The sequence below is a fragment of the Salvelinus fontinalis genome, chromosome 1 (assembly GCF_029448725.1).
Source record: "Salvelinus fontinalis isolate EN_2023a chromosome 1, ASM2944872v1, whole genome shotgun sequence".
Taxonomy (NCBI): Eukaryota; Metazoa; Chordata; class Actinopteri; order Salmoniformes; family Salmonidae; genus Salvelinus; species Salvelinus fontinalis.
Window position 1 is genome coordinate 60,210,222 of NC_074665.1, and position 24,326 is coordinate 60,234,547.

At 43.3% G+C, this 24,326-nt stretch overlaps 1 protein-coding gene across 1 annotated transcript in view; it reads left to right on the forward strand.

Annotated features, from left to right (window-relative positions):
* The first annotated feature begins 7,253 nt into the window (after positions 1–7,253).
* LOC129858977 (zinc finger CCHC domain-containing protein 24-like) overlaps positions 7,254–24,326 on the forward strand; it is a 63,728-nt gene continuing 46,655 nt past the window's right edge. Inside the window, exons 1-2 of the mRNA XM_055928257.1 lie at positions 7,254–7,835; positions 15,045–15,245. Of these exons, the coding sequence (XP_055784232.1) occupies positions 7,599–7,835; positions 15,045–15,245 (438 nt within the window). The 5' untranslated portion in view covers positions 7,254–7,598. The remainder of the gene's footprint in view (positions 7,836–15,044; positions 15,246–24,326) is intronic.

Genomic DNA, 24,326 nt, shown 5'->3' on the forward strand with positions numbered 1-24,326 from the left:
TTATAGCCTTTTAGCTATTTTATACTGCATTTTATGTCATATACCGTTGAAGTCAGAAGTTAACATACACCTTAGCCAAATACATTTAAGCAGTGTTTCACAATTCCTGACATTTAATCCTAGTAAAAATGTTCTGTCTTAAGTCAGTTAGTGTCACGTGCGTTAGACTGATTGGACCAAGGCGCAGCGTGCGTAGAGTTCCACATGTTTTAATCAAAGAAACTCACAAAAACAAATACAGAAAAAAACTAACCGTGAAGTAATTGCAGTGTTAACAAGCACTACACAAAAACAAGATCCCACAAAGCACAAAGGGGAAATGGCTGCCTAAATATGATCGCCAATCAGAGACAACGATTAACAGCTGCCTCTGATTGGGAACCATACCCGGCCAACATAGAAATATAAATCACCTAGATGACCCACCCTAGTCACACCCCAACCTAACCAACATAGAGAATAAAAAGCTCTCTATGGTCAGGGCGTGACAGTACCCCCCCCCCCCAAAGGTGCGGACTCCGACCGCAAAACCTGACTCAATCGGGGAGGGTCCGGGTGGGCATCTACCGTCGGGGGCGGCTCCGGTGCGGGGCGCGTCGCCGGAAGCTCCGGACCGTGGATTGTCGCAGGAGGAACCGGACCGTGGCTCGTCGCCGGAGGAACCGGATCGTGGGTCGTCGCCAGAGGAACCGGATCGTGGGTCGTCGCCAGAGGAACCGGACCGTGGGTCGTCGCCAGAGGAACCGGACCGTGAATTGTCACCGGATGCTCTGGACCGTGGATCGTTGCCGAGGACTCCGGACCGTGGATCGTCACCGGAGGCTCCGGACTGGGAACAGTCGCTGGAGGCTCCGGACAGCCGACCGTTGCAGGAAGCTCCGGACCGCAGACCGTCGCTGGTGGTTCCGGACCGCGGACCGTCTCAGGAGGTTCTGGACTGCGGACCGTCTCAGGAGGTTCCGGACCACCGACCGACTCAGGAGGTTCCGGACCGTGGACCGTCGTTGGAGGTTCCGGACTGTGATACGTCGCCACAAGCTCTGGACTGGGAACTGTCGCCGGATGCTCTGGACTGTTAAGGCGCACTAGAGGCCTGATGCGTGGGGCCAGTACAGGTGGCACCGGGCTGGTGACACGCACCTCAGGGCGAGTGCGGAGAGGAGGCCCCGGACGTACTGGACTGTAGAGGCACATTGGAGGCCTGATGCGTGGGACCGGTAAAGGTGGCACCGGGCTGGTGACACGCACCTCAGGGCGAGTGCGAGGAGCAGGTACAGGACGTACTGGACTGGGGACACGCACTCCAAGAAGAGTGCGAGGAGCAGGTACAGGATGTACCTGACTGGGAAGGCACACTTGAGGGAGAGTGCGAGGAGCAGGAACAGGACGTACCGGGCTGTGGAGGCGCACTGGAGACACAGTTCGTAGAACCGGCACACATTGTACCGGAACGATGACACTCTTCACACGGTGATTACGAGGAGTTGGCACAGGACGTACTGGGCTGTGAAGGCAGACTGGAGACCTGGTGCGTATAGCCAGTATCAATTGTACCGGAACTTTAACACACTTCTCAGGACGAGTACGGGGAGTTGACTCAGGTGGCTTTAAATCGTTAACACGCTCCTTAGGGCAAATGTCGTGCATCCTCCACCAATTCAATAACTCTCTCATTTCTCTCTCCTCCACATTCTCCCTCAACTCACTGACAGTCTCTGGTTCACTACCATCAACTTTCCCTGCCCACTCCTCGCTCAATCTGTCCCAATATTCCTCCTCGGTCTCTGACTCACCCCTCAGTGTCGCCGACCACTCAGTGTGCCCCACCCCCAAAAAGTTTGGGTTGTCTTTTGGGCTTGCATCGTGGCCGCGAACCCCGGTGTGGTCGTTGTTGTTCCCTCGCTGCCTCCGCCTGCTTCCATGTCAGGCTTCTGTCTCCTGCCATAATCTCGTCCCACGTCCAGGATGTCCTACACTCCTGGCTTTCCTCCTGGGCACGCTGCTTGGTCCATTGTTGGTGAGATCTTCTGTCACGTTCGTTAGAATGATTGGACCAAGGTGCAGCGTGCGTAGAGTTCCACATGTTTTAATCAAAGAAACTCACCAAAACAAATACAGAAAAACAAACGAACCGTGAAGAAATTGCAGTGTTAACAGGCTCTACACAAAAACAAGATCCCACAAAGCACAAAAGGGAAATAGCTGCCTAAATATGATCCCCAATCAGAGACAACGATAAACAGCTGCCTCTGATTGGGAACCATACCTGGCCAACATAGAAATATAAATCACCTAGATGACCCACCCTAGTCACACCCTGACCTAACCAACATAGAGAATAAAAAGCTCTCTATGGTCAGGGCGTGACAGTTAGGATCACCACTTTATTTTAAGAATGTGAAATGTCAGAATAATAGTAGAGAGAATGATTTATTTCAGCTTTTATTTCTTTTATTATCACATTCCCACTGGGTCAGAAGTTTACATACACTCAATTAGTATTTGGTAGCATTGCCTTTAAAATGGTTTAACTTGGGTCAAACGTTTTGGGTAGCCTTCAACAAGCTTCCCACAATAAGTTGGGTGAATGTTGGCCCATTCCTCCTGACAGAGCTGGTGTAACTGAGTCAGGTTTGTAGGCCGCCCTGCTCCCGCACGCTTTTTCAGTTGTGCCCACAAATGTTCTATGGGATTGAGGTCAGGGCTTTGTGATGGCCACTCCAATACCTTGACTTTGTTGTCCAGAGGAACAGGACCGTGGGTCGTCGCCATAGGAACCGGACCGTGGGTCGTCGCCATAGGAACCGGACCGTGAATCGTCGCCGGATGCTCCGGACCGTGGATCGTCGCCGGATGCTCCGGGCCGTTGATCGTCGCTGGAGGAACTGGACCGTGGATCGTTGCCGAGGACTCCGGACTGGGAACCGTCGCTGGAGGCTCTGGACTGCATATCGTTGCTGGAGGCTCCGGACCGCCGACCGTCGCTGGAGGCTCCGAACCGCCGACCGGAAGAATGCTTGGGGTCATTGTCCACTTGGAAGAGCCATTTGCAACCAAGCTTTAACTTCCTGACTGATGTCTTGATATGTTGCTTCAATTTTCCTGCCTCCTGATACCATCTATTTTGTGAAGTGCACACGTCCCTCCTGCAGCAAAGCAGCATGATGCTGCTACCCCCGTGCTTCAATGTTGGGATGATGTTCTTCAGCTTGCAAGCCTCCCCCTTTTTCCTCCAAACATAATGATGGTCATTATGGCCAAACAGTTCTATTTTTGTTTCATCAGACCAGAGGACATTTCACCAAAAAGTACGATCTTTGTCCCCATGGGCGGCAGGTAGCCTAGTGGTTAGAGCGCTGGACTAGTAACCGGAAGGTTGCAAGATTGAATCCATGAGCTGACAAGGTAAAAATCTGTCGTTCTGCCCATGAACAAGGCAGTTAACCTCTCTTGGGTACGTGAGACGTTAGTGTCCCACCTCTTCAACAGCCAGTGAAATACAGAAATACTCATTATAAAAATTCAGAAAACAAAACATATTTTACATAGGTTTAAAGATTAACTTCTTGTGAATACAACCACGGTGTCAGATTTTAAAAAATGCTTTACGGCGAAAGCATACCTTACGATTATTTGAGAACATAGCCCACTAGACAAATCATTACAAACAGTAACCAGCCAAATAGAAGAGTTACACAAGTCAGAAATAGAGATAAAATTAATCCCTTACCTTTGATGATCTTCATATGGTTGCACTCAGCAGACATTCATTTACTCAATAAATGTTCCTTTTGTTCGATAAAGTCTCTTTATATCCAAAAACCTCCGTTTTGTTTAAGCGTTTTCTTCAGTAATCCACAGGCTCAAACGCAGTCAAAACAGGAAGACAAAGAAATACAAATTGTATCCGTAAAGTTCATAGAAACATGTCAAACGATGTTTATATTCAAACCTCAGGTTGCTTTTAGCCTAAATAATCAATAATATTAAACCGGACAATAACGTTGTCAATTTAAAAGGTAAACAAGAAACGCACTCTCTCCGTCTTGCACACGATAAAGCTCTGTGTCACTTTAGGGTCCACTCATTGTAATGCCCGGGGTGTAGTGGAGGAAGGAGTCAGACGCAGGAGACAGAGAGTTCAGAGTAGCGCTACTTCTTTATTCACCATATAGGTGAAAACGACGTCACTGAAAACAAATGCCCCAAAACACAGGGGAACTAAACAGTCCCGAAAAGAACTAATGTATATGAAACAACCGTAACATACAGGCGTGTCCAACAGTACACATAAAACAATCCCGCACACCCAGCAGGCGGGCTGGGTAATAAAGCCCAACTAATTAACCTAATTACAAACAGGTGTAACTAATAAACAGACAAGTAGCTAGTAGGCAGCTAGTAGGCCGGTGACGACGACCGCTGAGCGCCACCCGAACAGGAAGGGGAGCCACCTTCGGTTGTAGTCGTGACACTCATTCAGACTGCTCTTACTTCCTCATTTTTCAGGATACAAGCCTGAAAATTTCTAAAGACTGTTGACATCTAGTGGAAGGCATAGAAACTGCAATTTGAGTCCTAAGTCAATGGATACTGTAATGGCATTGAATAGAAAACTACAAAACCCCCAAAAAACTACTTCCTGAATGGATTTTTCTCAGGTTTTCACCTGCCAAATCGGTTCTGTTATACTCACAGACACTATTTTAACAGTTTTGGAATCTTTAGAGTGTTTTCTATCCAAATCTACCAGTTATATGCACATCATATCTTCTGGGCCCGGGAAGCAGGCAGTTTAATTTGGGCATGCATTTCATCCAAAATTCCGAATGCTGCCCCCTACCCTAGAGAAGTTTTAACCCCAAAAAGAATTTGTTCTTAAATGACATGTCTAGTAAAATAAAAATAAATAAAAATGTGCAGTTGCAAACCGTAGTCTGGCTTTTTTATGGAGGTTTTGGAGCAGTGGCTTCTTCCTTACTGAGCGGCCTTTCAGGTTGTGTCGATATAGGACTCGTTTTACTGTGGATATAAAAACTTTTGCACCCGTTTCCTCCAGCATCTTCACAAGGTCCTTCACTGTTGTTCTGGGATTGATTTGCACTTTTCGCACCAAAGTATGTTCATCTCGAGGAGACAGAACGTGTCTCCTTCTTGAGCAGTATGATGGCTGCGTGGTCCCATATACTTTCATACTATTGTTTGTACAGATGAACGCGGAACCTTCAGGTGTTTGGAAATTGCACCCAAGGATGAACCAAACTTGTGGAAGTCTACAATTCATTTTCTGAGGTCTTGGCTGATTTCTTTAGATTTTTCCATGATGTCAAGCAAGGTAGGCCTTGAAATACATCCACAGGTACACCTCCAATTGACTCAAATTATGTCAATTAACCTATCAGAAGCTTCTAAAGCCATGACATAATTTTCTGGAATTTTCAAAGTTGTTTAAAGGCACAGTCAACTTAGTGTATGTAAACTTCTGACCCCCTGGAATTGTGAAACAGTGAATTGTTGGAAAAATGACTTGTGTCATGCACAAAGTAGATGTCCTAACCAACTTGCCAAAACTATAGTTTGTTAACAAGAAATTGGTGGAGTGGTTGAAAAACGAGTTTTAATGACTCCAACCTAGTGTATGTAAACTTCTGACTTCAACTGTAACTACATAGCAATCTACATTTTTAAGAGAGAGATTTTCAATTGGCTTCTCCCCCTGTTTTCAGTCACAGGTGGGGACTGGATTAGGTGTGAGCAGTGCATGTGGTTTGCTCATGAGTTGTGCTCCAGCAGTGCAGGAGGTGGGCTCATGAGTTGTGCCTCAATTTGACTGGGGATAGCTTTGTTTGTGACCTACAGGTACAAATTAGAATCGTGCAATAGCAGAGCATAAGAGAGTTACCACATCAATGTTACATTAAGTAAATTAGTTAAGTCATTATTATTTAATGTTATATTCCAATGTTATTTTAATGTTATTATTTATATTCCATTCCAATATTATATTCCAAATAATATTGTTTGATGAATTATTGAAAACCTTTTGCTCCTGAATATAATTTTAAAGACTGCTGGGATTTAAAATCTTGCATTATTCAAATAATATTTAGTGTAATTTACATAATGGATTGTATGGAAAGGAACCACAAAGAAAGAACAAATAAAATTCATGTGCAGATAAGTCAAAAAGAGGGACTTTACATCACATCTCCTCACAAAGAATTTAGAATAATACTGATTAAATGGATTTGAGCACACTTGTGTGAAGCCCTATGCCATAGTTACCCTGGTACTTTAAAAAAAATCCCCTTTTCTAAAAACTAAATTTCATGAAATAACAAAAAGTGTAAACTGTAGCCATTTAGTTCCCACTATAGCTATTCGCCTAAGTATGACCTTCATCCACATAGCAATTCTTCCCCAAACGTTGCTTTTTTGTGTCAGCAATTAGACATTGTTCTTAGGGGGGGGCTAGTTACCCCTTTGTACCCTATCTATGTCTGCAAGTGGAGGTTATCATTTCTTACAGACAAACCCATATTGTTTATATAGATAGTAAAAAGAGCAGAGCCCAAAATCGACCTTTGGGGTGGACACCTTTAGACAGTAATATCAAGGAAACCTGACTTAATTAACACCATAGGAAGAAACACATTGTGTCAAGTTTGTCAGTAAGTTTCAAACCAATTGCTGGCTGCCTGACCCAGGCCACTTTCAGAAAGTCTACAATTAATAATGAATGGTCAACAAAGTGAAAGCCTTCAACAGGTCTGTGAAAAGGGCAGCACAATGCTGCCTTTGTCCATACCATTTACAATGCCATTTAACACCAAAGAAGCAGCAGAAATTGTGCTACAGTATGATCTGGCCTGAAGCCAGACTGATGGACACTTATACCTTTGGAAGCTAGAAAATGTCTAATCTAATAAGCCTAGGCTACGTACAAAATCCCAGCAACTCATTTGCGTCAATTAATATTAATAATTAATATATAAACCAATGAAATTCCTGGTTAAAGATCCAATAACGAACCAGGTAACAAAGCATCTAACAGAAAAGTTAAATACTTTTTCACATAAATTAAAACTCAAACTTTTTTATTTTGATACAAAATATTTTATTTCACAGTATCAAAGGTCAACAGTGAACTCTACAGGGATTCAAAAGGCATCAAGTAAACAAGATAGAGAGCGAGAGAAAAAAACGGTTTTGTTCGTAGTGAATTAAAACCCTCATTCGCTTGCGTGCCTCATGACGCACCCCAGTGTGCGTTGCATATCCAATGAGACTCTGGGTGGTTGTCCCACTGCAAATAAAGGGAGATAACGGGCTCTTAGTAGCGGCGGAAAACTTTTTATACTGACATGTTAGAGCAATGACTTTTGCGTAACGGTAAAAACTGGGACTAGGCTCCCAGCATGATATAGGGTTCTTACGGGAAGAGGAATAAGGAACGATTGCCACGGCCTGGTGGGGGTAAAGAAAGCAGTGAATCCGTTGAAGTTCAGAAAGAGAGAAAGAGCGAGCAAGATTTCCGAAAGTTGAGAGTAATCCAGAAACACAGCGGCGGTGGAAGAGCTAGTGTACCCATTTGAAAGATGAGCTTGATGTCTGCCATAGACACCAGTGCCTCCGTGTACCAGCCTGCGCAGCTACTGAATTGGGTCTATCTCTCTTTGCAAGACACCCACCAAACTAGCGCGTTTGACGCCTTTAGACCCGAACCCAACTCGTCCCACCCGGAGTTGAACTACTGCAAGACTCCCGCCGCGGACTTGAGCTCGTCCCTCAACTCCAATTATCTCAACAACTTTTTTCAGCTCCAGCGGAATGAGGTTAGAGACTGAACCGTCTGTTTGTTAAATGTTTAGTCTATTGCCACGTTAAGTAAATAGTTAATAGCCTACGATCTGTTTTTATTTGCATACATCCCATCGTATGTTGAACGCTGTTTTGCTAAATGTTTGAGGGTTTGCAACATTGACTATTCTGGTAGCCTACATAAAACCGCCATGGATATTACGAATATAGACAGAAATACGTGCTCATCAACTTGTCAGACATATTACGGCAATATCTGATTCGATCATATTCAAACAGAAATAACGTCCATTTAGTAACAGACCTGAGTGCAACATGGATAATTCAGCATTTTTCTATTGCGCACAATTAATACTAGACTATGGCAACAAAACCAAAAAAGTAGACTATTTATTAAATGAATGCAATAACCAGGGATGGAATGACAAGAAGCACCGGTTCTAGTTCTTGAAGTGTAAAACACGGACTATAACCGTTTTAAACGCCCCAAAGCAAGCAGAATCACTCCAGCAAAGTTATATGTGCCTTTCAATTGGCTGTTAAGATGTTGAGTTAACACTTTGAGAGAAGTGTCTGACTCGGTTTAGGTGGTTTTAAAGGCGATTGTTTTGACTCAATGTTCAGTGCAGGCAAGGCCAGACTCGAGCGTGCCACACGTAGGAGCGTGACGCATCTGGGTCTGTGGTCTGCATGCTGATGTGCTAGAGAGAGAGAGAGAGAGAGAGAGAGAGAGAGAGAGAGAGAGAGAGAGAGAGAGAGAGAGAGAGAGAGAGAGACATGGTGTTCATAGCCTGTACATACAGTTGTATAGGTTACCCCACTTCTACCCTACAGGTTTGACTAGTTGTTTTACATTACAAGGATCTATTTCCTAGACTTATGCAAATAGATCAGGTTGTGCAAACAAACACAATACTTGTTTAAACACTTTCTATATTTATGGCATCATGGATATTTACAGGAAAACATGCCTTCAATGCAACTGATGGTCCAGACCATATGTGACTGCAAATGGCACCCTACTCCCTACATAGTGCAGAGAGAGAGAGCGGGAGAGAGAGAAAGTCGACAAAGACCATCAACAAAGTCGACAAAGACCATCAACAGAGTTAAAGAATTCTGTAGTAAACTGTAGAATACTATACGACACATTGTAGTATCCCTCGATAATGTGTAGTACTTAGAATAGCATTTTGTAGTATACTGTAGAATACTATAATAAATACTATTGTATTATGCACAAAAAAACACTACATTATTTTATATATAGTAAATACTACAGCATTTCATTTGCAAATACCCTGCCCATTCCCCTTCCCCATATCCCAATTTGTGCCACCAGTAAGTGACAAACCTACATGCCAAGTATAGACCATATATTGTGTTCTCTACAGGTTATAGAAAATAGCAGAAGCTCTGAAGTCTCCGTTCAGAACCGAATCCTAGCTACCTACAGGTTATGGAAAATGTGCTCTTTTAATATTTCACCAGTAAGGTTTCTTAAGGAGAAAGCCCCCCACTTATATTTCAAAGATAATAAACAAAAGCACTGTACTAAATATTACAGTAATGTCCCCAAAAAGTAAATACTACAGTATACTACAGGTCTGCAAAAACACTACAGTAAATACTACAGTATACCATACTACAATCTGAAAAAACACTACATTAAATACTACAGTGCACTATTGTCCTAAAAAAAACTACAGTAAATATTACAGTGCACTATTGTCCTCAAAAACACTACAGTAAATATTACAGTACACTAATGTCCTCAAAAACACTACAGTAAATATTACAGTGCACTATTGTCCTCAAAAACACTACAGTAAATATTACAGTGCACTAGCGTCCTCAAAAACACTACAGTAAATACTACAGTATACTGTACTACAGTCTGAAAAAACACTACAGTAAATACCACAGTCTGCAAAAACACTACAGTAAATATTACAGTACACTACAGTAAATATTACAGTGCACTACTGTCATCAAAAACACTACAGTACATTTTACAGTACACTACTGTCCTCAAAAACACTACAGTAATTGCTACAGTATTTATAGTATAGTCAACTGTAAATACTACAGTATACTGCTGTAAATACTACAGTGAATACTACATTAATACTTCTATTCCGACCATTGTATACTTTTTATAGAGGCTTTTCAGCCATTTAACATAAACCAGGCCTCTGAAATATGGGTGTGGTTTTCATACATTAAAACCCATTGTGTAATGTCATACAATCCTACGATCCCCCTTGAGTAATATCTTGCAAACACACACACACACACACACACACACACACACACACACACACACACACACACACACACACACACACACACACACACACACACACACACACACACACACACACACACACACACATACACCTATGCATGCAAGTGTGTGCACACACACAGATGCAATCACAATGCACACACGCATGCATGTGTGCGTGTGTGCGCGTGCACACACACAGTCTGGAAACAGTTGAAGCAGAGGGGGATTTTTTTCTCCACCTCAATGCAACGCCAAGTACAACAACCCATTCCAGAGGCTTGATATGTTGGGATGAGTAATGTGCATTTGTTTTTGTTGTTGTTGTTGTCACTGACTTAAATGTAGTTGTTTTTTATCAGGTTTCCATCCAACCTTTTTATAAGCACATGTCAAACAGCAAATTTGTCGGTAAACTTTCCAAATGTCGACAAAACCATAAAATGTAATATGCGAGAAATGTCGGTGGAAACACCTTTATGGACAAATATTGATATAACAACCATCATATTGGAGTAAACTTGGAGTCACGGGATGACATGGTGTGTGGTCCTTCCACCACGACTCGGGAAAGCATGCAGGTTATTATACTACAGATTAATAAGTTATGATGAACTTCACAGGGTGGTGAAAGTGCACAGGGAAATGATGATCAATGTTCTGATCCAGAGCAAATAGGGTAAAGCCTTGCTCAAGGGCACATCGGCAGATTTCTTTCACCTAATTCACCCAGGGATTTGAACCAGCAACTTTTCGGTTACTGGCCCAATGCTCTTAACCGCTTGGCTACGTGCCACGCTATAAATCAGAAATGTTTCTGACAAAACCATCAGTAGATTTGAAAATCCGATGAAAACCAATTTAACTATATTTTTTATTCGGTACATGAGAATTTAAACGCAAAATGTATTTTTATGTGCACTACGTCAGCACGCAAAGCTTTTTTATCCGCAAAAGGACAATTTGATGGAAGCATCTCTGGTTGGAAAATGAGCATATTATTTTCATGCATATTTTAGAATATTCGCATGAAAATCTGTCGCAAATTGGATAGAAACCTAGCTAGTGTCTCATCAAATAAAATAGGTAATAAATTAAAGGCCCAGTGCTGTCAAAATTCTGTTTTTTCTGTGTTTATATCATATTGTACACTGTATGAAACTAACACTGTAAACATACAGTTGAAGTTGGAAGTTTACATACACCTTAGCCAAATACATTTAAACTCAGTTTTTCACACTTCCTGACATTTAATCCTAGTAAAAATGCCCTGTCTTAGGTCAGATAGGATCACCACTTTATTTTAAGAATGTGAAATGTCAGAATAATAGTGGAGAGAATGATTTATTTCAGCTGTTATTTCTTTCATCACATTCCCAGTGGGTCAGAAGTTTACATACACTCAACTAGTATTTGGTAGCATTGCCTTTAAATTGTTTAACTTGGGTCAAATGTTTTGGGTAGCCTTCCACAAGCTCCCCACAATAAATTGGGTGAATTTTGGCCCATTCCTCCTGACAGAGCTTGTGTAACTGAGTTGGGTTTGTAGGCCTCCTACCTTTCACACGCTTTTTCAGTTCTGCCCACACATTTTCTATAGGCTTGAGGTCAGGGCTTTGTGATGGCCACTCCAATACCTTGACTTTGTTGTCCTTAAGCCATTTTGCCACAACTTTGGAAGAATGCTTGGGGTCATTGTCCATTTGGAAGACCCATTTGTGACCAAGCTTTAACTTCCTGACTGATGTCTTGAGGTGTTGTTTCAACATATCCACATCATTTTCCTGCCTCATGATGCCATCTATTTTGTGAAGTGCACCAACCTCTCCTGCAGCAAAGCACCCCACAACATGATGCTGCCACCTCCGTGCTTCACGGTTGGGATGGTGTTTTCCGGCTTGCAAGCGTCCCCCTTTTTCCTCCAAACATAACGATGGTCATCACTAAACAGTTCTATTTTTATTTCATCAGACCAGAGGACATTTCTCCAAATATAACGATCTTTGTCCCCATGTGCAGTTGTAAACCGTAGTCTGGCTTTTGGATGGCGTTTTTGGAGCAGTGGCCTCTTCCTTGCTGAGCGGGCTTTCAGGTTATGTCGATATAGGACTCATTTTACTGTGGATATAGATACTTTTGTACCTGTTTCCTCCAGCATCTTCACAAGGACCTTTGCTGTTTTTCTGGGATTGATTTGCACTTTTCGCACCAAAGTACATTCAACTCTAGGAGACAGAACGCGTCTCCTTCCTGAGCAGTATGACTGCTGCGTGGTCCTGTGGTGTTTATACTTGCGTACTATTGTTTGTAAAGATGAACGTGGTACCTTTAGGCATTTGGAAATTGCTCCCAAGGATGAATCAGACTACTGGAGGTCTCCCAAAACATTTCTGAGGTCTTGGCTGATTTCTTTTGATTTTCCCATGATGTTAATCAAAGAGGCACTGAGTTTGAAGGTAGGCTTTGAAATACATCCACAGGTACACCTCCAATTGACTCAAATTATGTCAATTAGCCTATCAGAAGCTTCTAGATCCATAAAATAATTTTCGGGAATTTTCCAAACTGTTTAAAGGCACAGTCAATTTAGTGTATGTAAACTTCTGACCCACTGGAATTGTGATACAGTAGATTATAAGTGAAATAATCTGTCTGTAAACAATTGTTGGCAAAATTATTTGTGTCATGCACAAAGTAGATGTCCTAACCGACTTGAAAAAACTATAGTTTGTTAACAAGAAATTTGTGGAGTGGCTGAAAAACGAGTTTTAATGACTCCAACCATAAGTGTATGTAAACTTCCGACTTCAACTGTATGATATAAAATAATTCTATGTTATTTCCTGATAGTTGCTGGTTCAAAATACAATTCACACAGGATCTTGTAATCAGCAGGTTGGCATGGACAGGATTTTTGTCTTTCCATGGTGACATCACCATGCGGTAAATTGGTTAATAGACCACTCCTAAAGAGTCATTGCTAAATTCTTGCTTGAGAAATAGTATTTTGCTAGGGGGGGGGACAACTTGGCCACTCGCTGCCTCATAGTACATGAGGCAGGAGAGCGGAAGAGAGGGCCTCTATGGTCACTTTATATAATGGCTAATGTACTGTATGGTTGACCTGTCTTCACTGATTTGATAGTAAGGCATATCAAGGCACAGAAATCTATATACACAGTGTACACTATCTATACTATTCTGTGTCTATAGGGCCAGGAGTTTTTTCCCACCACTTGACCATGGCCCTTTTTCCTGATCGGGTCACTTTGTCAGTAAACACTCCTGGCCCTAGATAATGTGGCATAATATGTTTGTCAGATAGAACTGGCAACTTCCACAAGGAAGAACAATAGCAGAATATCAACAGGCAGTGGATAAAATCAATGGCAGATGGAAAGCCATGGAAAACATAAAGAAAGAAAGAAAGCTAATATTTTATTTATCCAGGGTAGAATCTAGTAAATGAACACGCACACACAAACGGATGCACGCACGCACACACACACACACACACACACACACACACAGGAGCTGATAAGAGTTGATTTGAGCTGCCTCCCGGGCTGGTTAGGTAAAGACTAGGACCGACTTCTGCTACACTGTTGCCAAGTGTAAGATTTCTGTGCTATGCAACGTAAGACATCAACAATAACAACATAGGTTCTCCCAAGGAGCGATATCATTCACAAAGACTCCAGTAACTTTCCATAACTCTGACAGTGTTGCCATATAGCTTGGATTCCTTCCATGTCTCAGTTTTAACAGTGGACTATTAGGGCTATACATTGAAGAGGAGAGGTCATCATAACTAGGACCTGGAGTTTTTCTTAGGAAAAGCTATAAATAGGCCTAGAAATTAGGGTTAGGTCTCATGGTCATGAAAAACTATGGGCCCTATTACAAGGGTCATGTCACATACAGGAAAAACTCCTGTTCCTCACCGTAAACAGAGGTTGAACCTACTTCCCTAATTCATTGTCACTTCTATGCCAATATTTCAATGGAGGACAAAGTGAAGAAAAAGGCTTTTAAAATGTATTCTCTCCTTCAGTTTGCTAATGGAAATTGATATTCAGAGTGCGTTAAACAGACACGAGAGCACCAATCTCACGCAACAACTGACTGGCACAACTTCTCAGAGTGAGCCACAAACCATCCTCATGGCGTGATACTTCAAACAGATCTGGGAACATAATAGCCTGGTCTCAGATCTGTTTATGCTGTCTTGCCAACTCCCATCTAGCCATTGTCACGCAATACAACATAAACAGATCTGGGACCAGGCTATGAACACCATGTCTCTCTCTCTCTCTCTCTCTCTCTCTCTCTCTCTCTCTCTCTCTCTCTCTCTCTCTCTCTCTCTCTCTCTCTCTCTCTCTCTCTCTCTCTCTCTCTCTCTCTCTCTCTCTCTCTCTCTCTCTCCTTGTTTACTGTAAGTCATCCTTCTCTAAAGTCCTGTCTTCCTTTGTGACATCCCCAGTACTTTTCCAGTTCATAAGCAACAGCTGGACTGAGCGCCAGATGTGCTGAATTTAATGAGAGAAAAGACGGAGGGCATAGGACAGTCAACGGAAATTGGTGATTAAACTCAACAGCATCGCAAATGAAAAAAAATCCATATTGTTTCATTAGTCGTATCATGTATCCATAGGTTGTCAAACTACTCTGTAAGCATGATAGAGGGGAGTTGCAGGTGTTCTTCAGAAACATACTCATAAAGCTCGGTGCTCTGCCACAAAAGTAATGATGGAATAAAAAATCCTTAAAATCCTGACATTAGGAAGAACAGGCAGCACTTCAAACTTTGCATTAAGTTACTACAATAAAGGCATCATCACCTCATTTTCATATCTTCCTTTATTCTACATTTCTTGTCATGTTTTTTCCCCTGCATAATATGCCAACCATGTTTTCCTGTCTCTCCTTGTTCCAGGCATTGAATAACAGGGTATATAAAAATGTCTCACCATACGACTCGCTCAACAACATTGTTGATGGACTCAACTCCTTGACGGACCACTTCTCCGACCTCTCCCTCTCCTCAGAGCCCCGCAAGCCCAGCAAAAGACCCCCGCCCAACTACCTATGCCACCTCTGCTTCAACAAGGGCCACTACATCAAAGACTGCCCCCAGGTAGGACACAGACAGTCCTTATTCATTCACATGCATGTTTGTTTGTTCATTCATTCATCCATCAATCCATTTTTTGGAGTCCTACCTCTAATTCTATTGTTTCAGTATCTTTTGATTTCAAAATGCTACTGGCTGCCATCGAGAGTCAACATGGCGTCCTTTGAGTCATGTGACCATATTTCCAGCCAATCATGTCCCTATTTAAGTTGACCAATGGCTGTGCGGCGGTGGCATCTGTGTGATGCTCTGACCTAATTGTCAGACAGACAGTCCTATGTCCTCTGTGGTCATGAGTGTGTGTTAGTTGCGCAGCCGGACAGACTACTGAACTTCACTATGAGGGAGGAAGAGTAGGGTGAAGTTTGCCCCTATTTGCTGATCTTGGGTCAGTTTAGCATTTCCCCCACTATTGGTTAATGTTAGGATTGGGGGAGGGGAGGGTGATCCTAGATCTGTACCTAGGGGAAACCAATCAGAGTAAGGAACCAGCAGGGAAGGTAGGTTATATAACGTATGTTGTATGTATACAAAATACATTTTATCATCAGCAGAATTCATTGAATCATTAGCCAGGAGATTTAATTTGTTAAATTTCTTCTGTCATAAAGCTAATCGACCTGGCCCGGGTATCCTGGAAGGATATTGACCTCATCCTGTCAGTCGAGGATGCCTGGTCATTCTTTAAAAGTAATTTCCTCACCATCTTAGATAAGCATGCCCCGTTCAAAAAAGGCAGAACTAAGAACAGATATAGCCCTTGGTTCACTCCAGACCTGACTGCCCTTGACCAGCACAAAAACATCCTGTGGCGGACTGCAATAGCATCGAATAGTTCCCGTGATATGCAACTGTTCAGGGAAGTCAGGAACCAATACATGCAGTCAGTCAGGAAAGCAAAGGCTAGCTATTTCAAGCAGAAATTTGCATCCTGTAGCTCTAACTCCAAAACGTTTTGGGACACTGTAAAGTCCATGGAGAACAAGACCACCTCCTCCCAGCTGCCCACTGCACTGAGGCTAGGTAACACGGTCACCACCGATAAATCCATGATAATCTGAAATTTCAATAAGCATTTCTCAACGGCTGGCCATGCCCTCCTCCTGGCTATTCCTTCACCCAAATCCAGATAGCAGATGTTCTGAAAGAGCTGCAAAACCTGGACCTGTACAAATCAGCTGGGCTAGACAATCTGGACCCTCTCTTTCTAAAACTATCCGCCGCCATTGTTGCAACCCCTATTACCAGCCTGTTCAACCTCTCTTTCGTATCGTCCGAGATCACTAAAGATTGGAAAGCTGCCGCGGTCATCCCCCTCTTCAAAGGGGGTGACACCCGAGACCCAAACTGTTACAGACCTATATCCATCCTGCCCTGCCTTTCTAAAGTCTTCGAAAGCCAAGTTAATAAACAGATCACTGACCATTTCGAATCCCATCGTACCTTCTCCGCTGTGCAATACGGTTTCCGAGCCGTTCACGGGTGCACCTCAGCCACGCTCAAGGTACTGAACGATATCATAACCGCCATCGATAAAAGACAGTACTGTGCAGCCGTCTTCATCGACCTGGCCAAGGCTTTCGACTCTGTCAATCACCTTATTCTTATTGGCAGACTCAATAGCCTTGATTTTTCTAATGACTGCCTCGCCTGGTTCACCAACTACTTTGCAGACAGAGATCAGTGTGTCAAATAGGAGGGCATGTTGTCCGGACCTCTGGCAGTCTCTATGGGGGTACCACAGGGTTCAATTCTTGGGCCGACTCTTTTCTCTGTATATATCAATGATGTCGCTCTTGCTGCGGGCGATTCCCTGATCCACCTCTACGCAAACGGCACCATTCTGTATACTTCTGGCCCTTCCTTGCACACTGTGCTAACTAACCTCCAAACGATCTTCAATGCCATACAACACTCCTTCCGTGGCCTCCAACTGCTCTTAAACGCTAGTAAAACCAAATGCATTCTTTTCAACCGTTCTCTGGCCGCACCCGCCCGCCCGACTAGCATCACCACCCTGGACGGTTCTGACCTAGAATATGTGGACAACTATAAATACCTAGGTGTCTGGTTAGACTGCAAACTCTCCTTCCAGACTCATATTAAACATCTCCAATCCAAAATCAAATCTAGAATTGGCGTTCTATTTCGCCTCAAAGCCTCCTTCACTCACGCCGCCAAACGTACCCTAGTAAAACTGACTATCCTACCGATACTCGACTTCAGCGAGGTCATCTACAAAATAGCTTCCAATACTCTACTCAGCAAAATGGACGCAGTCTATCACAGTGCCATCCGTTTTGTTATCAAATCACCTTATACCACCCACCACTGCGACCTGTATGCTCTAGTCGGCTGGCCCTCGCTACATATTCGTCGCCAGACCCACTGGCTCCAGGTCATCTATAAGTCTATGCTAGGTAAAGCTCCGCCTTATCTCAGTTCACTGGTCACGATAACAACACCCACCCGTAGCACACGTTCCAGCAGGTATATCTCACTGATCATCTCCAAAGCCAACACCTAATTTGGCCGCCTTTCCTTCCAGTTCTCTGCTACCAGTGACTGGAACGAATTGCAAAAATCGCTGAAGTTGGAGACTTTTATTTCTCTCACCAACTTTAAACATCAGCTATCTGAGCAGCTAACCGATCGCTGCAGCTGTACATAGTCCATCTGTAAATAGCCCACCCAATCTACCTACCTCATCCCCATATTGTTCTTATTTACTTTTCTGATCTTTTGCACACCAGTATCTCTACTTGCACATCATCATCTGCTCATTTATTCATCCAGTGTTAATCTGCTAAATTGTAATTATTTGCTCCTATGGCCTATTTATTGCCTACCTCCTCATGCCTTTTGCACACACTGCATATAGACTTTCTTTTTCTTTTTTTCTACTGTGTCATTGACTTGTTTATTGTGTTATTGGCTTGTTCATTGTTTATTCCATGTGTAACTCTGTGTTGTTGTCTGTGTCACACTGCTTTGCTTTATCTTGGCCAGGTCGCAGTTGTAAATGAGAACTTGTTCTCAACTAGCCTACCTGGTTAAATAAAGGTGAAATAAATAAAAAATAAGGTATTTGTAACTGCTTAAACGTCAGACATAAGATGTCTATTGGTCACATCGGTGTGTTGTGTAACTATAGGGGCGATCAGGTTGGTAGTATGCACAACTTTCAAAGAAAAACATTCCTTTGTATCTGTTTGAGTGTATAATCTTGTTAAAACAGCTTTGAATGCATTATCAAAGTGGCTAGTGTTTCAACGGCAAGGTTTGGACAAAAGAAAGTTGTTTGATGGGAAGAATATCCCATAGTTCATACTTTTCCCCTCTCGGTTTTCAAATATTTTAGTATTTTATGACGCAGGTCTCTCTGTAAAGAAGACAAGTCTAACCATGGCAAATTAGCAGCGAGTTCCAGCTGTGAGGTCCCATGGGTAACAGAGTGTGACCAATGGGGTCCAAGCTGAGCTCTCCTCTGTTTAACAGAATCAGTACCGGAGTGAATTCATCACAGAAAACGTTTACCGTTTAAGAACCAAACGGAAGCAAACAGAGCAAAACAAGTGTTTCTATTGGACAAATTCAGAGAGGTCCCTCCCTGTTTCATTCTGTTTGCTTTTTTTGCAACAGAATAAATAAAATAAAAATACAAATATTTCACCTTTATTTAACCAGGTAGGCCAGTTGAGAACAAGTTCTCATTTACAACTGCGACCTGGCCAAGATAAAGCAAAGCAGTGCGACAAAAGCAACAACACAGAGTTACACATGGGATAAACAAACGTACAGTCAATAACACAATAAAAAAATCTATGTACAGTGTGTGCAAATGTAGTAAGGTTAGGGAGGTAAGGCATGAATAGGCCATAGTGGCGAAATAATTACAATTTAGATAAAAATAGCAGATTCGTACCACCGACTATTTACATGGGACAAGACGGAACAAGACAAACATGCTCCTACACCTGCATTACTTGCTGTTTGGGGTTTTAGGCTGGGTTTCTGTACAGCACTTTGAGATATCAGCTGATGTAAGAAGGGCTATATAAATACATTTGATTTTATTTTATTTGAAACATATGTCTGACTGCTACGCCATCTTGGATTTGTGTCAGGATAATGAAAACACCCAGGACTCTATGTTACTAATGTTACTGATCTACCCCTAGAAATAGAATGTGTGGAACAGGCTTGGAACATCTGACATTGGCAATTTGACTAGTAAACTCATTCTAGTTTTGTGGATCTACCGACCTATTGATTGGATGATGTACTGTATGTATGCGAGACATCGATTTATGTTTTTTAGTATCCAAAACTACCACAATATATGATAGCCTACTTCTAGTAATGATAAATGTGTAAATGCACCCTAAAATACAGTATAAATAATTGTACATGGATATGACGCAAGCATTACAATATTGACATCATGCCACATTATGCACACTATGATGGCGTAACATGTCACAATAGTACAACTGAAATAGCATTCGGAAATGCTAGTGATACTGAGATAGAGATTATGGACCACAAAATGACTATTGTGGTTTTCACATACGGGCACTTTGAGGAACGTTCGGTCTCCCTTTACGACGTCTTGTAGAGTAAAAGCAAACTGCATGGACTGGGTTTAAAATATGTTCTTTTGAAACAGGGACCCTCAATGGTAGTTTTTCTCTGAATTGTGGTGTGGAGATGCTGTTGTTAGACAGGTCCGTAGTGATGACAGATATTCTCTCTCTTTCGCTCACCCTCTCTTGCTCTTATTGTGTGTGTATTGTAGAGCTTTCTAGTTGTTTAGACCTGACCGAATCAACGCTAATCCTTGTATTAGGAATGACTTCATGAATTACGTAGAAGTTTATTGTGTGGATGTTGTAAATCTGTGCTTAATGGTTATCACTGTGTATTTAAAGCATTGAACCGGTCGGTTGGAGGGCAGCAGTTGCAGGGCACTAATTGCAGTATAGTTTAGTGAGTCAGTGGAAATGTTACGCTTTGGTTTTATTACCATCAAACCCCCTCGACATTAGACTGCTATTAAACCAATCTGTCAGCAGGACAGCTAGCCTACAAGGGCAGAACTCAAATGTGTGTGTGTGTGTGTGTGTGTGTGTGTGTGTGCGTGAATGGGTGTAACTCAAATCACAGCGGTTCTGTCAGGTCTCCCCAACTGTTTGTTAAACTGCCAACGGATACACGGAAAACATCAGATCTCCTGTGTGTGTGTGTGTGTGTGTGTGTGTGTGTGTGTGTGTGTGTGTGTGGGGGGGGGGGGGGGGGTGGTTTCAACCACTTTGTCACAAATGGCACCCTATTTGCCGCCATTTGGAACACAGACCATATCTTTGTTACATAGCCCTCTCCTGGGCTTTATCTACTATTATTCACCCCCCTACACGCGGCTACACTGACACCCATCAACACACACATACATCATATATATTGAAGACACTCCAAACACAATGCGTATGTCCAATACTTGAAAATATTTGAGGTGTGCTTGATTTAGCATGTAGTTTACACATTGGGGACTATCCATTGGTTCCATTGTACCAAGTGAACTAAATCATAATTTGATCAACTAAATCAAATGATATGTCCATGAATCAAGCATAGCTCAAGTATTTCAATATCGAATCACATTTTATTTGTCACATGCGCCCGAATACAACAGGTGTAGACTTTACCTTGAAATGCTTACGAGCCCTTTCCAACTATGCAGTTAAAAAAATAATAAACAGAAAAATAGTAACACAAGAGGAATAAAACACACAAGAATGGAGCTATATACAGGGAGCACCGGTCCCAGATCAATGTGGAGCCTCCTCCCTTTAGGCTGTCTCATCGCCGCCGGTGATCAGGCCTACCACCGTCGTGTCGTCAGCAAACTTGATGATGGTGTTTGAGTCGTGCGTGGCCATGCAGTCGTGGGTGAACAGGGAGTACAGGAGGGGACTAAGCACACCCCTGAGGGCCTCATGTTGAGGGTCAGCGTGGTGGAGGTGTTGTTGCCTACCCTTACCACCTGGGGCCGGCCCGTCAGGAAGTCCAGGATCCAATTGCAGAGGGAGGTGTTCAGGTGTTAATTTGAAAGTATTAGACGGACGTATTTATTGGACCCAGGTCTGAATGAGTGTCCCCTTCCTGTGTGATGTTTATCAAGCGGACACACTTAAGGCGCAGGACCTGACTTCACAGGCCTCCCGCTGCTGGGTTTTTGATCATATTATTATGACTCTCTCTCTCTCTCCTACTCTACATCTTGCAACCTCGCTTTCTTCCCCCCCCCCCCCCTCCCCCTGCCCCGTAATTCTGGGAGATCGATCTATGCAATAGTCCTTTCCAGCTTAGTCAATGATTTTATGATGATTGCTTAGTCAATGATTTCCTCCTAGGTACAGTGTTGTAGTCTCTCCCAGAGTGGCCTTTCTGTTTTTCTCCGCCCTCTGTAGTTATTGAGGGGCTGGAGTGGAGACCAAAGCCTCACTATTCCTGTTCTCTTCCCCCCAGAGAGGGCTGCCCTTGTGGGGTCTTGGTTAGTGTGGATCAACAGGGTCCTGGTTGGTTGGTGTGGCTGAGAGGGAGGGGGCTCCGACAGGAAACAGAGAATGACACAGCTGAGTGGAGCTGCAGAGAGACACAGGAAGGGGCTCTGTGATAGGTCTTCCTGTGGTGTTTGTGTGTGAGGAGGATGGGCTGTTTGTGTCGGGGGGGTGGGCTATTTGAGGCATGTTTATGTATGTGAGTGCATGCATGCGTTTTTGTGTGTGTACTGCAATGGTATAACTCATCTCTTTGTTCCTGTATCCTTCTCTGGTTTGACGAAAGAGGAAACGCTGGTGGCATTTTCATAGGACTTGTCCTCCGGGGGCAGCCATATCTCTCTCTTCTCTCTGCTCACTCCTCCTCTCCTCCTCTTCTCCTCTCTGCCTGCTGTCACAGGGCAACCGAGGTGTTATGTAAACAGGCTTTTATTTGGAGAATGAGGTCGCTCCCCCGGGTTATGACCAGAATGCCCCCTTCACTGGGGCCTGGCTGCCCCATCTGGTGCACAGCCAAGATGTCTTCCACTTGTGTTTATGATTTGTTTGGTGGCCTCAATCGCCAGCTCCGCCTCGCATGTTTCCCTAATGAAAATGATGCATTGATTGACGTCCACTCGCCATGTTTCCCCCCTGTACAGGGATTAACACATGGAAAATGTCTTTGCTGGAATTTGATGTGTGTGTCTGGGGGGGTTCTGTAAAAGCCAAAACGCTGAACCACTATACCTCATCCAGTGCCCACCCCCCAGCTCCCCCCTCTTCTCCCGCTTATCCCCCTCTCTCCTCCCTGGCCAATGCCTTCAAGCTCTGTGCGCTGCTCTACACACTGACATCAGCCCACTCCTACACCTAGCATTCTATTCTCATGACCAGCACTCTAGAATCTAGAGAGGGTGGTGAGTACGGCCCAGTACATCACTGGGGCCGAGCTCCCTGCCATCCAGGACCTCTATAACAGGTGGTGTCAGAGGAAGGCCCTAAAAATGGTCAACCACACACATACTTACACTGACACACCAATACACACATACTATCATGATACAAGGTGAGATCCAGATGCAGACACAGGAGGCAGATGGTTGGAGTCTTCCAATATTTATTAATCCAATAGGGTAAGGCAAGAGAATGGTCGTGGACAGGCAAAAGGGTCAAAACCAGTTCAGAGTCCAAAAGGTACCGATGGGCAGGCAGAATCAAGGTCAGGGCAGGCAGGCAGGATGATCAGGCAGGCGGGAAAGTAGTCCAGAGTACGGCAGGGGTAAAAACCGGAAAGAGTATCAAAAAGAGAATAGCAAAAGGAGTACGGGAAAAACACGCTGGTTGACTTGACTGACATACAAGACAAACTGGCACAGAGAGACAGGAAAAACAGGGATAAATACACTGGGGAAAATAAGCGACACCTGGAGGGGGTGGAGACAATCACAGGAACAGGTGAAACAGATCAGGGCGTGACACATACGCCCACACACACATAACACATGTACACATGCATACTGATGCCACACACACTTACACACACACACACACACCCTTTCACACTCACCACATACGCTGCTGCTGCTGTCTATTATCTATCCCGTTGCCTAGTCACTTTACCCCTACCTATATGTACATAGCTACCTCAATTACCTCGTACCCCTGCACATTGACTCGGTGCTGCTACTCCCTGCATATAACCATGTTATTTTTACTCGTTATTGTCATTCGTTATTTACTGTGTATTTATTCATCATGTCACTATTTCTATTTTTTTATTCAATTTTTTAATCTTATCTTCAACTCTGCATTATTGGAAAAGGACCCACAAGTAACCATTTCGTTGTTAGGCTACACCTGTTGTTGAAGAAGCATGTGACAAAATAACATTTTATCTGGTTTTATTTAGATTGGCTAGACAGAGAGGGCAAACATTTTGAAATGTGGGCAATGCAGTATCAAATCAAATCAAGTTTATTTTATATAGCCCTTCGTACAACAGCTAATATCTCGAAGTGCTGTACAGAAACCCAGCCTAAAACCCCAAACAGCAAGCAATGCAGGTGTAGAAGCACGGTGGCTAGGAAAAACTCCCTAGAAAGGCCAAAACCTAGGAAGAAACCTAGAGAGGAACCAGGCTATGAGGGGTGGCCAGTCCTCTTCTGGCTGTGCCGGGTGGAGATTATAACAGAACTATGCCAAGATGTTCAAAATGTTCATAAGTGACAAGCATGGTCAAATAATAATCATGAATAATTTTCAGTTGGCTTTTCATAGCCAATCATTAAGAGTTGAAAACAGCAGGTCTGGGACAGGTGGCGGTTCCATAACCGCAGGCAGAACAGTTGAAACTGGAATAGCAGCAAGGCCAGGTGGACTGGGGACAGCAAGGAGTCATCATGCCCGGTAGTCCTGACGTATGGTCCTAGGGCTCAGGTCCTCCGAGAGAGAGAAAGAAAGAGAGAAGGAGAGAATTAGAGAGAGCCAAGGTTTTCAAAATGTTCATAAATGACAAGCATGGTCAAATAATAATCAGGAATAA